Genomic DNA, 15,433 nt, shown 5'->3' on the forward strand with positions numbered 1-15,433 from the left:
TTATTGAGATTATGATAGTTTACAACCTCGTGAAATTTCAGTTGTACATTATTGTTTGTCAGTCGTGTTGTAGGTACACCACTTCACCCTTTGTGCCCACCACCACCCCACCCCTTTCTGCTGGTAACCACTAATCTGTTCTCCTTGTCTACATGTTTAACTTCCTCTATGAATGGAGTCATCCAACTGTATTTTTTTATTGAGTTCATAATAGTTTACATCAATGTGAGATTTCAGTTGTACATTATTTCTTGACTGTCACCAAATATGTGCTCCCCTTCACCCCCGGTGCCCACCCCCCACCCCGCTTCCCCTAGTAACCACTGAACTGTTTTCTTTGTCCGTGTATTTGTTTGTATTCCACATATGAGTGAAATGATCTTGTGTTTGTCTTTCTCAGTCTGCATTATTTCACTTGGCGTAATTCTCTCCAGGTCCTTTCATGTTGCTGCAAATCAGATGAATTTGTCTTTTTATGGCTGAGTAGTGTTCCACTGTATATATATACCACACTTTCTTTATCCAATCATCAGTGTCGATGGGCACTTGGATTGTTTCTATGTCTTGGCTATTGTGAATACTGCTGCGATGAACATAGGGGTGCATATGTTACTTTGGATTGTTGATTTCAAGTTGTTTGGGTAGATACCCAGTAGTGGGATAGCTGGGTCATATGGTAGTTCTATTTTTAGTTTTTTGAGGAATCTCCATATTGTTTTTCACAGTGGCTGCACCAGTTTGCATTCCCACCAGCAGTGTATGAGGGTTCCCTTTTTTCCATAACCTCTCCAACATTTATTATTTTTAGTCTTACTGATTGTAACCATTTTAACTAGCATAAGGTGGCACCTTAGTGTAGTTTTGATTTGCATTTCCCTGATGATTAGTGATGTTGAACATCTTTTCATGTGTTTATTGGCCTCTGTATATCTTCTTTGGAAAAAATCTCTGTTGATATCCTCTGCCCAGTTTCTGATCAGGCTGTTTGGTTTTTTTATTGTTCAGTTGTGAGTTCCTTATATATTATGGAGATTAACCCCTTGTCAGATATGTGATTTGCAAATATTTTCTCCCAGTTGGTGGGTTATCTCTTTGTTTTGATCCTAGTTTTCCTTTGCCTTGCAGAAGTTCTTTAGTCTGATGAACTCCCACTTGTTTATTTTTTCTTTTGTTTCCCTTGTCTGAGAAGACATGGTATTCTAAAAGATCTTTTTAAGTTCGATGTCAAAGAGTGTACTACCTATATTATCTTCCAGGAGTTTTATGGTTTCAGGACTTATCTTCAAGTCTTTGATCCATTTTGAGTTTATTTTTGTGTATGGCATGAGATAATGGTCTACTTTCATTCTTTTGCACGTGGATGTCCAGTTTTCCCAACACCATTTATTGAAGAGACTATATTTTCTCCATTGTATGTTCTTGGCAACTTTGTCAAAGATTAGCTGTCCATAGATGTGTGGTATTATTTCTGAGCTTTCAGTTCTGTTCCATTGATCTGTGTGCCTGTTTTTGTAGCAGTAGCATGCCGTTTTGATCACTATGGCTTTGTAGTACATTTTTTGAAGTCAGGGATTGTGATGTCTCCAGTTTTGTTCTTTTTTCTCAGGATTGCCTTAGCAATTCAGGGTCTTTGGTTGTCCCACATGAATTTTAGCATTCTTTGTTCTATTTCCATGATGTATGTCATTGGGATTCTGATTGGGATTGCATTGAATCTGTAGATTGCTTTGGGTAGTATGAACATTTTAACTGTGTTTATTCTTCCAATCCATGTGCATGGAATCTCTTTCCATCTCTTTATGTCATTATCAATATCTTTCAGTAATGTCTTGTGGTTTTCATTGTATAAGTCCCTCACTTCCTTGGTTCAATTTATTCCTCAGTACTTTATTCTTTTAGTTGCGATTGTAAATGGAATTGTATTCTTGAGTTGTCTTTCGGTAAGTTTGTTATTAGAGTATAGAAAAGCAACTGATTTTTGTAAGTTGATTTTCTACCCTGCAACTTTGCTGTAGTTGTTAATTATTTCTGTTAGTTTTCCAATGGATTCTTTGGGATTTTCTCTATATAAGGTCATGTCATCTGCAAACAGCGAGTTTCACTTCTTCACTCCCTATTTGGATTCCTTTTATTCCTTTCTCTTGCCTAATTGCTCTGGCCAAAACCTCCAGTACTATGTGGAATAAGAGTGGTGATAGTGGGCATCTTTGTCTTGTTCCTGTTCTCAGGGGGACGGTGTTCAGTTTTTCCCATTGAGTATGATGTTGGCTGTGGGTTTGTCATATATGGCCTTTACTGTGTTGAGGTAATTTCCTTCTACCCTCATTTTGTTAAGAGTCTTTATCATAAATGGCTGTTGGATCTTGTCAAATGCTTTCTCTGCATCTATTGTGATGATCATGTGGCTTTTATTCCTCAATCTGTTGATGTGGTGTATCACATTGATTTATTTGCAGATATCAAACTGTCCCTGTGTCCCTGGTATGAATCCCACTTGATGATGATGTATGATCCTTTTCATGTATTGCTGAGTTCGAGTTGCCAAAATTTTGTTGAGAATTTTTGCATCTATAATCATCAGCAATATTGGTCTGTAGTTTTCCTTTTTTGTATTGTCCTTGTCAGGCTTTGGTATCAGAGTGATGTTGGCCTCGTAGAATGTGTTAGGAAGTATTCCATCTTCCCTAATTTTTTGGAATAGCTTGAGAAGAATAGGTATTAAATCCTCTCTGAAAGTTTGGTAGAATTCCCCAGGGAAGCAGTCTGGTCCTGGGGTTTTATTCTTTGGGATGTTTTTGATTACTGTTTCAATCTCTTTCCTTGTGATTGATCTGTTCAGATTGTCTGTTTCTTCTTGATTCAGCTTTGGGAGGTTTTAAAAGTCTAAGAATTTATCCATTTCCTCTAGATTATCCATTTTGTTGGCATATAGTTTTTCATAGTATTCTCTTATAATCCATTGTATTTCTGTGCTGTCCATTGTTATTTCTCCTCTTTCATTTCAAATTTTGTTTATCTGAGCTTTCTCTCTTTTTTTTCTTTGTAAGTCTGGCTAGGGGTTTGTCAATTTTATTTACCTTCTCAAAGAGCCAGCTCTTTGTTTCACTGATCCTTTCCACTGCTGTTTTTGTTTCAATGACATTTATTTCTGCTCTGATTCTTATTATTTCTCTCCTTCGGCTGACTTTGGGCTTTGTTTGTTCTTTTTCTAATTCAGTTAGGTGTAATTTGAGATTGCTTATTTGGGATTTTTCTTGTCTGTATTGTGATGAATTTCCCTCTTAATACAGCTTTTGCTGCATCCCATATGAGTTGGTATGGCAAGTTATCATTTTCATTTGTCTGCAGATTTTTTTTGATTTCTCCTTTAATTTCTTCAATGATCCATTGCTTGTTCAATAGCACATTGTTTAGTCTCCACATCTTTGTCCCTTTATCAACTTTTTTTTGTAACTAATTTGTAGCTTTATAGCATTGCGATCAGAGAAGATGCTTGTTATTATCTCAATTTTATTAAATTTATTGAGGCTTGCCTTGTTTCCCAACATATAGTCTATCCTTGAGAATGTTCCATGCACACTTGAGAAGGGTGTGTATTATGCTGTTTTTTGATGGAGTGTTCTATATATGTCTATTAAGTCCAACTGGTTTAGCTTTTCATTTAATTCTACTGTTTCCTTACTGATTTTCTGTCTGGATGATCTATCCATTGATGTGAGTGGAGCATTGAGGTCCCCTACTATTATTGTGTTATTATTAATATCTCCATTTAGGTTTGTTAATAGCTGCTTTATGAACTTTGGTGCTCCTGTGTTAGGTGCAAAAATATTTATAAGTGTTATTTCTTCTTGATAGAGTGTCCCTTTGATCATTATATATTGCCGCCTTTGTCTCTCTTTACCTTACTTATCTTGAAGTCTACTTTGTCTGATATAAGTATTGCAACACCTGCTTTCTTTTATTTGCCATTAGCTTAGAGTGTCATCTTCCATTCCTTCACTCCGAGCCTGTGTTTGTCATTGGAGCTGAGATGTGTTTCCTGGAAGCAGCACATTGTTGGGTCATGTTCTTTAATCCATGTTGCTACTCTGTCTTTTTATTGGACAATTCTATCCACTTACATTTAGGGTGATTATTGATATGTAAGGGCTTAATGGTGTCATTTTATCACTCATCTTCTAGTTCTCCTGCATTTCCTTTGCTTCTTGTCCTATGTGTTTTGCTCTACCCATTGAATTATGTAGTTTTTTATGATGTGTTTCTTTGTTTTCTCCTTATTTATTCTTTGTGTCTCTGTTGTGCTTTTTTGTTTAGTGGTTACCATGAGGTTTGTATTCAGAATCTAGTGTGTAAGATAGTCCATTTTCTGATGACCTCTTATTTCCTTAGTCTAAACCGATTCAGTCCCTTTCCTCCTCCCCTCCTAAGTTGTTTTTCTCACATTTTATTCCATCTTGTGTTGTGAGTTTGTGGTTAAACTGACAAGATTATCTTGATTTTGGTGTTGTCCTTCCCTGTTATCTTTAATGCTATCCTTGTGTATTTGTCATCCTATTCTGATTCTGTCTACCTTTTTCTCTCCTTACTCTGTGCTTTGCAACCCCTTTCTCCCTTTTTTCAGGTATGAGGGGGCTTCTTGAGGATTTCTTGTAAGGGCAGTCTTGTGGCTATGAACTCTCTTAGCTTTTGTTTGTCTGTGAAAGGTTTTATTTCTACATCATATCTGAAGGATATTTTTTGCTGGATAGAGTATTCTTGGCTGAAAATTTTTGTCCTTCAAAGATTTGAGTATGTCATTCCATTCTCTCCTAGCTTATAAGGTTTCTGCAGAGAAATCCACTCAAAGCCTGATAAGGGTTCCTTTGTAGGTGTTTTTCTTCTGCCTTGCTGCCCTTAGTATTCTTTCTTTGTCATTCATTTTTGCTAGTTTTACTACTACATGCCCTGCAGTAGGTCTTTTTACATTGACATATCTAGGAGATCTGGAAACCTCTTCCACACAGATTTCCCTCTCTTTCCCTAGGTTTGGGAAGTTCCCTGCTATTATTTCTTTGAACATGATTTCTGCTCCAATCTCCTTCTCTTCTCCTGCTTGAATACCTATAATTCTTATGCTGCATTTCCTAATTGAGTCAGATATTTCACGGAGACTTTCTTCATTTCTTTTTAGCCTTAGTTCTCTCTCTTCCTCTGTCTGGAGCATTTCAACATGTATTTCTTCGATTATGCTGATATGCTCCTCTATGGTGTCTGCTCAAGCATTCAGGGAGCCCGCATTTTGTTTTATCTCTTCCATTGTGTCTTTCATCTCTAATATTTCTGATTGATTCTTCTTTAATTTCAATCTCTTTTGTGAAGTAGCTCCTGAACTCATTGAATTTTTTCTCTATGTTCTCTTTTACCTCGTTGAGTTTTATGATGATAGTTATTTTGAATTCATTGTCATTTAGATTACATATTTCTGTGTCCTCAGGACTGAATTCTGAGTACTTGTCATTTTCTGTCTCTTCTGGAAATTTGATATAGTGTTCGATATTGCTGGAGGAAGTGGTTTGGTGCTTATGCATCCTGATATTACTTGGTTGCAGTTACCACCTATTGCCACTGGGTGAGGGTCAAGAGCCACGTATTCTGAGCCCTCTGCCTTCAGCTGAGATCCCAGGCAGTGGAGCAGCAGAGCAGGTGGGGGGAGGAGTGCTTTCTCCTATGTGCACTCCGGGCTTTCTTACTCTGCTCTCGCTATCTGCTCTCCTGGGGTGTTGGCTTGATGAGGTCACCCCCTGCAAAAGTTCTCACCCAGGTAGAGGTCTTCCCTCTAGGCTGCAGAGGACCTCGGGGGTCCTTGATGTTCCCACAAACAAACATCCTCTCCCCCATTCCTTCCCTCTCTGAATCTCCTGTGGTCACAGATTGCAGTCTTTAGGGGAGTGAGTGAAGTTCTCTCTTACCCTGTTCCAGGTCCTCTGAGGAGGCTCCAGCCTCTCTTCCCTCTGTCGTATGGCTGCATGTCTCTCTGACATCTTTTGTGTTGTGTTAGGATGTCCTCTGTTGAAGTATGGATGTCCCTGTTCATTGTAAGTTGGAGGGGAGAGAATCCCGGGTAAATTCATTGTGCCATGACGTCACCAAACTTGCTCCAACTGTATCTTTAGTGAATCAAAAAAGTTCAGTTAATCATCTTCCTCATTCATGATGTAGTATCCTCCTTATTTTGGGCAAGGCTTCTTTCGCGTATGTTCATCAGTTTGTATGTATTTCCATTTGTCTCCATTCTCATCCTTTATCAGAGACCATTCTAATATGTTTATTATTTATCCCTTTATTTGTATATAGTATTATAAAACGTGGAATATCATTGAGAATGCAGGTACAAATCTTCCTCAACTTGTGATGAGGTTACTTCCCAATGAACCCATCTTAAATTGAAAATATCGTAAGTCAAAAGTGCATTTAACACACTTAACCTACCAAACTTCTTAGTTTAACCTAGCCTGCCTTAAATATGCTCAGAACACTTACATTAGCCTACAGTTGGACAAAATCATCTAATGCAAATCCTCTTCTAAAACAAAGTGTGGAATATGTCATGGAATTTATTGAATACTGTACTGAAAATGAAAAACAGAATGGTTGTCCCTTTATGATGACTTTTTTTTACTAGTAGCCTTTAATTTGTAGAGCAATTTTAGGTTTACAGAAATATTGAGTAGAAAGTACAGAGAGTTCTCATATAGCCCCTCACATACGCAGTTTCCCATGTGATTAATATCTTCCATTCGTGTGGTACATTTGTTTCAATTGATGGACTCATATTGATACATTATTGAATAAATCTATTGTTTACATTTAGGCACACTCTTTTGTTGTACAGTCTTAGGGCCAAATGGATATTGTCATTTATCCACCATTAGAAGACTATCTCCCTCAAAGTGCCCTGTGCTCCAACTATCCATCCCTCCCTCTGAACCTCTGGCATCAGCAACATGAGGGTTTATTTAGGATCTAGGGACTCTCATTACACTTATTGTATTTTCATTTCTCAGTTGTCTAGTGGTTGCCACTCCATCATGTCCTCAACTGTAGCTCTTTTTAAAAAGACAGTTCATTCTATCATGAGTTCTCTGATGCAAATATAGTAATATAATAAATGTAAAAATACTCTAAAAGTAACGCCTTTTACAAAATTTATAATGACTTAAATATACTACTACTAAGGTAACCAATGTTTCAGAGCAGGGGTCCAAACCCAAGATTTGTCCATATGTTAACACTACTGGGAATTTAGTATCAGCACATGTAGTTTTGTCAAGTTAACTCCACATTGGGCCCCTTCCTGCCACTCCCTGATGTATAGAATTCTCTTCCTTTTGCTTATTTTCCATTCTTTCTTCCTTATTCTCTGCCTCACCCCATCCTCTCCTCTGTGAACTTCCTGTCAGATCCTGCAGTGAGTGGAATGGTTGCTGGGTTATCTTCTGTTTGAGCTGGAACATACTTCTCAAGGTCTTCAAACTCAGACACAGCTGAGAGTGGCCCTTATGCACTCTATCTGCAAACTTGATGTGTTGTAATCCTACTCCTCCTTTCAAATACATGTCGTTTTTACCTTGATAATGCAGACCCAAGTAAATCCTCACTGCTCTAAACACAGCACACAAATCCTCTATCCTAAATGCATGTCATTTATAATAAACATTTGTGACAACTTCCCGTATTTTATCTTCTTTTATATGGTTTCATACGGCTTAAGAGGCCTCCTGGTGATAGGCTGGTGAGAGAGCTTTGACAGCAGTCTCATATTGACAAATAAGGAGGGTGACATCTGTGATTTCTGCTATTAACTAATATAATTATTCTTCCAGGTCTCAAGTGCAATGTTTCACTTGTTAAACATTTATTCTAAATTTCAAGATGTGTCAACTTTCGTCAAGCTTTCCAAGAGTTATCATTGTTCCTAAATAACCTACCTCGTTCACTATTTCTTAGGTTTGGACGGAAGATTATTTTCAGATGTTGTTTGCTCCTGTTTGCCATCTCTGGGACCTGTGCAGCCATTGCTCCCACCTTCCCAGTTTACTGCTCATTACGCTTCCTGGGTGGGATCTGTCTCATGAATATTATAACAAATGCTGTCAGTACCAGTAAGTCAATATTTTGAACTTTTATTGCCTCCTTGCCTTTAATTGGGCTTGAAATGTCCCATTCTCTGAATTTATTATTATTGTCTGTCTTTTCTTCCAGTGTCAGAGTGGACAGGGCCCAAATCAATAGCTTTGATGACAGGGATAATATTAAATTCCTGCAATATTGGACAGATACTCATGGGAGGACTGGGCTTTGTCATTCAAGACTGGCGCACACTGCAACTGACATTGTCTATACCCTTATTCATCCTCTTCTTGTTCTCCAGGTATGGGCAATCTCCATATTAATTGCCTATAAGGGAGGTGGTGGTGAGAACAGAGAGGAGAATCCTGACACTTGGGATCTATTTGTTCCCTGGCCTGGTCCTGAGATATGGTCTTCATTAGTACCTACTGTGACTTTTGAGGATAAAAAAAGGAATAGAAGGATGAGCTACCTGGGAGGTTGAAAATTATTAATCCTTGTTGCATAGCAGACACAGAATTATCATGAAATCATCTTTCTTGATAAAAAAATAACATACCCACTTATTTATAAAGCAAGTATACTATATTATGTTTTTAACTTTGGAAATAACTTTGTGTGGTGGACATTACTTGAGGGTTTTTTCTGATTATAAGAAAGATTGGACAAAAGGAAAAAACAAAAAATTTATCTCAATAAATATTTGAAATTAGAAGAGCATATTTTCTCTATCACTAAGAATTGGCATGGGGGTGATTTCCACAAAAATGACAGAATAAAGACCTCCAAAACTCAGTTGCTCCATAACAGCAAAAGAAAAAGGCAAAATTTTTCAGAATATGCTTTTTCAGAACTCTGGAAATGAACTAACAGTTCACAGCAAGTCAAGGAATCATTGGTTCAAAAATATGAATAAATTCCAGTAAGAATAGTGACTGTTAAAGTGTTTTAACATGTCCTAGTCCCATTTCTTGCTCCCCAGCTATGCTACAGCATTGAAAAATGATGACTTACATTCTTAGTAAAAGAGAGAGAAGAACAAATCTGGAGTTATTTCAAGGCTTCATTCACAAAGAACTGTCAGTATTTGACCTTCCTGGTGGTTTCCCCAACATCCCGTTTGGAAAGTAGTCTATATTTGACCAACAAGAAAGGCCTCTCCTCACACGGAGTCGGTTAAATATTTACTGGCAAGTGTTTTGAGGTCACAGGTTGGCTGAGTTGATGGATAACAATTATGGGAACAACAGACTAATAAAAAAGTTAAAATGAGAAGCTGAGGAGGAAATATCTATACTGGCTGTGAAAATCTCCAAATTATTCCTTGGAGTGTAGAAGGTGATGTTCAAGTGGAGGGCTGCGTGCATATTCATGAAAGTCTAGAGAATGCCCTAGCTCTCTCCTCTGGATGACCTGGAGGCTCTGTACAAGCAGTAAGGGAAGGCAAAGTTAGATATCAGACTGCCTGGCTGCACATTGAAGGCATGCCCCAACAGACATTCAGAGCCTCTCAGGAAAGTCTGAGACATTTATTGGTTTCATGAGCTGACCACTAAGCTAACCAAGTACTGACTTCAGTGGCCACATGTGGAAAAGGATACAGATTTTACACAATTCATTCACAAAAAATCACTAAACAAACAAACTACAACAAGCAGCTGCAAGAACAGCAAACACTGGGAAAGGGGGGAAGAATCTGACTTTCAGAGTTGCCACATTATAGTCTTTAAAAAATGCAGTTTTCAACAAAAGTTCTGAGCCATGCAGAGAAACAAGAATGTATGACTCTTACACAGGAAAAAAAAGCAGTCAATTTAAACTGTATCTGAGAAAACCCAGATGTTGGCTTTTTAGACAAAGGCTTAAATCTACTATATTAAATATTCTCAAGACAAAATAAAATATCCACAAAAATTAAAGAACTGAAAAAAAATTATGAGAAAGATATCTCACCAAACAGAATATGAGGGAAGATGGAAATTATAAAGAGGAGCAAAATAGAAATTCTGGAGTTGAACTGTACGATAACTGAAGTAAAAAATTCACTAGAGAGCCTAGTGACCAGCACATTGGAGCTGGCAGAAAATAAGCAATGAATTTAAAAAGAGGTCAGTTGAGATTATCCAGTTCAATGGCCCAAAAAAACAGAATTAAAGAAAATGAACAGAGCCTCGGACACCTGTGGGACTCCAGGTGTACCAACAGATGCATAATGAAAGTCCCGGAAGGAGAGAGCAGGGAAATGTGTGGAAATATATTTGAATAAATAATGGCTGAGTGATTTCAGTAAGGTGGCAAAATAGGAAGACCCAGCCTTCGACCATCCCAAGAGAAATGCCTATTTAACAACACTATATGGGCCAAAATACCTTTAGGAGAGGTCCAGAATCCAGTGGAGAGTTTGTAGTACTCCAGATGAGCACAAAACTGAGAACAGCTGCAAAAACAGTTAAGACAAGCAATTTGACTTTACTGGCATCAACACCCACCCAAAGCCAACACAGCTCAGCACTGAGAGAGGACACCTCAGCCTGTGATTTCTCACTCAGGGGATAGAGAAATGGGAGTGTGCATTCAACATCCCATGCCTTTCAGGGGACTGCTTAATCTCACATGGAGCACTGACAGAAAGAGCATAGTTCACACACCTAGGGGCAGAGAAGAATGAAGAAAAGTGGTGGTGGATTATTGCTGCTGGAACAGAAGACACAGTCAAAGGAATAAAAATATCTATATTAACTGAACCTAAAGAAGTTGAAATCTATTCATTTCCTTAACAAGAATTCAAAATAATCATCTTAATGAAGTTCATCAAGTAAAGATCTCCTGTTACTCATATATAGACAACTAAATGAAATCAGGAAAATAATACATAAACAAAATGAGAATATCACCAAAGAAATAGAAAACAAAACAAAATAACCAAACAGAAATTCTGGAGCTGAAGAGTACAGCCACTGAAATGAAAAAATTCAAAGACCTTCAATAGCAGATGTGACAAATTTGAAGAAAAAATTGGCAAACTCAAACAGGGGCTACTTGAAATTATCCTGTGAGAGGATAAAAAAGAAAAAAGGATGAAACAGAGTGAAGAATGGCTAGTGGACTATGGGACATCATCAAATGAACCAATATATGGATTATGGGAGCCTCAGAAGGAGAAGAGAGAGAGAAAAGACCAGAAAGCTTATTTAAAGAAATAATAGCTGAAAATTTCCCAGATCCGGGAAGGAAATGGACATCCAGATCATGAGGCCCAAAGGAACCCAAATAGGAAAAATTCAAAAAAGTCTACACAGAGATCCATAACCAAATTGTGAAAACTCAAACACAAAGAGACAATTTAGAAAACAGCAAGAAGAAAGTGACTCATCACATACAAGCGAGCTCCAATGAGGCTATACACAGATTTCTTAGCAGAAATCTTGGAGGCCAGAGGGAGTGGAACAATATATTCAAAATGCTGAAGCAAAAATAACTGTCAACCAAGAATAACATACCCGGTGAAACTGTCCCTCAGGAAAAAGGCAAATGAAAACTTTCCCAGATAAACAAAAGCTGACTGAGTTCATCATCACTACATCTGCCTTCAAAGAAAGGCTAAAGGTAATTCTATTATTTGAAATAAAACAATCTTCAACAGCAATCCAGAAGCACTGGAAAGTATAAAACTCACTAGAAAAGATAAACACAATAAAAAATACAGAATTGTAACACAATAATCGTGGTGTACAAATTACTTTTAATTTTCATATAAAAGTAAAAAGACAAAATATTTCTTTGTCTTAAAGTTTAAAAGCCCTCAAAACATTTTTTAAATTATTTTATTGAGGTCATATTGACTTATAACATTGTGCAAATTTCAAGTGTACATTATTATATAACGTTTCTATATTTCTGTAGAAATCGCATCATGTTCACCACCAATAGTCTAGTCACCATACATATGTGCCCTTTTACCCCTTTCACCCTCCCCCAACTCCCTTCTCTTCTGGGAGCCACTAATCTGTTCTCTTTACCTATATATTTGTTTATCTTCTACATATGAGGGAAATCATACAGTAATTGTCTTTGTCTGATTGTACTTATTTTGCTCAGTATAATATCCTCAAGATCCATCTATGTTGTTGCAAATGGCATGATTTTGTCTTTTGAGTAGTATTCCATTGTATATATATATACCACATCTTGTTTATCCATTCATCTTTTGATGGGCACTTGGGTTGCTTCCATGACTTGGTATTGTGAATAATGCTGTGACTGACCATAGCGGTGCATATATCTTTTTGAATTATTTATTTCATGTTCTTTGGATAAATATCGAGTAGCGGAATAGCTGGATAATATGGTACTTCTATATTTAATTTTTTGAGAAATCTCCATATTGGAAATGGACAAGTAAAACTACCTCTATTTGCAGACAACATGACCCAAAATATAGAAAACCTTAAGAGCAGACACACAGACACACACATACAGACAAACACACATTCCACACTATTAGAACTATGAACAGGTAAGAAAGGTTGTAGGATACAAGATTAATTTAAAAAAGTGATTGATCAGTTGTACTACTCTACACTAGTAATGAATAATCCAAAAATAAAATTACAAAAAACAATCCGTTTGCAACAGCATCAAAAATAATGAAAACACTTAAGAATAAACTTAACAAAAGAAGAGCAAGACTTGAACAATGAAAACTATAAGCCATTGTTGAAAGAAATTAAAGACTGAAACAAACAGATTGAAAGACAACATTTTTGACATGGAAAAATTGGTGTACATATTAAATGCAATTGCTATCAAAATCCTTTTTGCCTTCCTATGAATAAATGGACAAGTTGAGCCTATAATTCATAGTGGCATTCATCAATTCCAAAATTGCCAAAACAATCTTGAAGAATAAGAAAAAAATGAGAGGACTACATTTCCTGATGTTACAACTTACTACAAGCTACAGTATTCAAGACAGTTAACTATGAGGAAAGGAGCTAGATAGATGATAGATAGATAGATAGATAGATAGATAGATAGATAGATAGATAGTTATTGAGATCCCATAAATTAACCCACACTACCCATAAATATACTCTGTACAATATAGTAGATTAATTTTTTACCAAGGTGTCAAGACCTTTCAATGGATAAAGAATAGTCTGTCTAGGCATGATATCAGCATCATGGCAGTGAGTTGTTCCCTTGGTTTCTCCCCTTTAAATTACAACTAAATGGACATTCATTAACCAGCAGAGGATTCCCTGCACCACACAAAAGGACATCTGAGAGATCCAAGCAGCTATACTCCTGAAGGTGAGAGGTCTGGATCCCCAGAGGCAGTGGAACAAGGGGAGTGTACCCATCCGCTTCCCTGTGTGATCCTCATACAGCAGTCAGGTGTGACTATAAGAGAAGGCAGAGACAGCTTGGCTTGCACGAACAATTTCAGAGTTGCAGCCTGGTCCACGGGACCATCTACTGTACCATGGCAGCCTCACAGGTGGGAATGCTCTACACCAAGTGGTGTCAGCTCAGGCCTCACAAAGGTGCTCACCCTCAGAGCACAGTGCACACATGAAGGCACTCCACCCACTCAAAAGGCGGCCCCACCAACAGAGCATAGCAGCACACAAGACCACTCAGTGGTGTCTCAGCCACCATGTGGGTATCCCTTTCCCCTAGAGCACTACGGTCAAGAAGGTGCCTCACCTGCTAATAAGGCACCACCACCCATGGAGCACAGCAGCCCACAGAACCCACTGAGTAGCAGCTAAGCCTCTCAAAGTCACCACTCCCAATGAGTGCACATCAGCTCAGCCAGTCTGCTGGTGAACACAGACGTCCCGCCTATGGTGTCTGACCCACATGCCCAGCAGAGAGACCATGCCCACATGAGCACAACCTGAAAAGTGACTGTGGCCAGCCTGGGCAAACACAGGGTAGCCCTACCTGCACAACTTCCAGCAGATGGGGCAGGATCAGAAAACACAGCTCCTACTCGCCCCCCCCCCCCCCCCGCCCCAGCAGTGGCAGGTAGAATCTGTGACCTGATACTACACATGCACTGCCAAAGGATCAATTCATCAAAAATCATGAAGAACTACAGCAAAACTTCAGAGCAGAAGGAAAATGACAAATCTCCAGAAACCAATTTTGAAATCATGGAAATATACAATCTAGATGATAGAAAATTCAAAATAGTTGTCATAAAGAAACTCAATGAGTTATAAGAAAACTCAGAAAGACAGTTCAATGAGCTCGGGAATAAAATTAATGAGCAAAAGGAATACTTAACCAAAGAGATTAAAACCTTAAAAGAAAGAAAAAGAAAATCTCAAAATGAAAAACACAATTAATGAGATAAAAAATAATCCAGAAACCATAAAAAAATAGAGCTTACTTATGGAGGACAGAATTAGCGAATTAGAGGACAGAAATATAGAAATGCTTCAGGTAGAGGAGGAGAGAGAATTAAGATTTTTTTTAAATGAAGAAATTCTTTGAGAAATATCTGACTTGATTAGGAAAAGCAACATAACAATTAGAGGCATTCCAGAGGGAGAAGAGGACCAGAAAGGAGCAGCAAGCTTGTTCAAAGAAATAATAGCTGAGAACTTCCCGAACCTGGTGAAGGAACTGGACATACAAGGTCATAAAGCCAATACAACTCAGAATTGCACCAATGCAAAAAGACCTTTTCCAAGGCATATAATATTAAAACAGTCAATGACATAGAAAAAATATTAAGGGCAGCAAGGAAGAAGAAAATAATCTGCAGACAAACGCCATCAGACTTTCTGCGGATTTCTCAGCAGCAACCTTACAGGCTAGGAGAGAATGGAATGATATACTCAAAATACTGAAAGACAAAAACATACAGCCAAGAATATACTATTCAGCAAAACTATCCTTCAGATTCAATGGGAAAAGGAAAGCTTTCCCAGATAAACAAAAGCTGAGGGAGTTTATTGCCACTAGACCTCCCTTACAAGAAATTATGAAGGAAGCCCTCCTACCTGAAACAAAAATGCAAAGGTTTACAAAGCCTTCAGAAGGAGATAAACAGACAAAGAAAATTAGAAAATTGCCGTTCTATATCAGAAAAGATTAGCAACTACTTAAGTATAATATAAAAGATAAAGGATAGGAAAATCAAAACAACTATAAACACTTCAATTTAGTCAAAAACTCACAACTCAGAAAAGAAGAATTTGTGACAATGGTAGCTCAGACAGGGAAGAGGAAAGGGATGGAACCAGCTTAGGCTAAAGAAGATAAGAGACTCTCAGAAAATGGACTGTCTCATCTATGAGATATTTTATAC

At 37.7% G+C, this 15,433-nt stretch overlaps 1 protein-coding gene across 2 annotated transcripts in view; it reads left to right on the top strand.

Annotated features, from left to right (window-relative positions):
• LOC124228604 (steroid transmembrane transporter SLC22A24) overlaps positions 1-15,433 on the top strand; it is a 52,404-nt gene that overhangs the window by 5,508 nt on the left and 31,463 nt on the right. For both annotated transcript variants that reach the window (XM_046643128.1, XM_046643129.1), the window contains exons 3-4: positions 7,987-8,141; positions 8,242-8,410. In XM_046643128.1, the coding sequence (XP_046499084.1) occupies positions 7,987-8,141; positions 8,242-8,410 (324 nt within the window). The remainder of the gene's footprint in view (positions 1-7,986; positions 8,142-8,241; positions 8,411-15,433) is intronic.

The sequence above is a fragment of the Equus quagga genome, chromosome 17 (genome assembly GCF_021613505.1).
Source record: "Equus quagga isolate Etosha38 chromosome 17, UCLA_HA_Equagga_1.0, whole genome shotgun sequence".
NCBI classification, from domain to species: domain Eukaryota; kingdom Metazoa; phylum Chordata; class Mammalia; order Perissodactyla; family Equidae; genus Equus; species Equus quagga.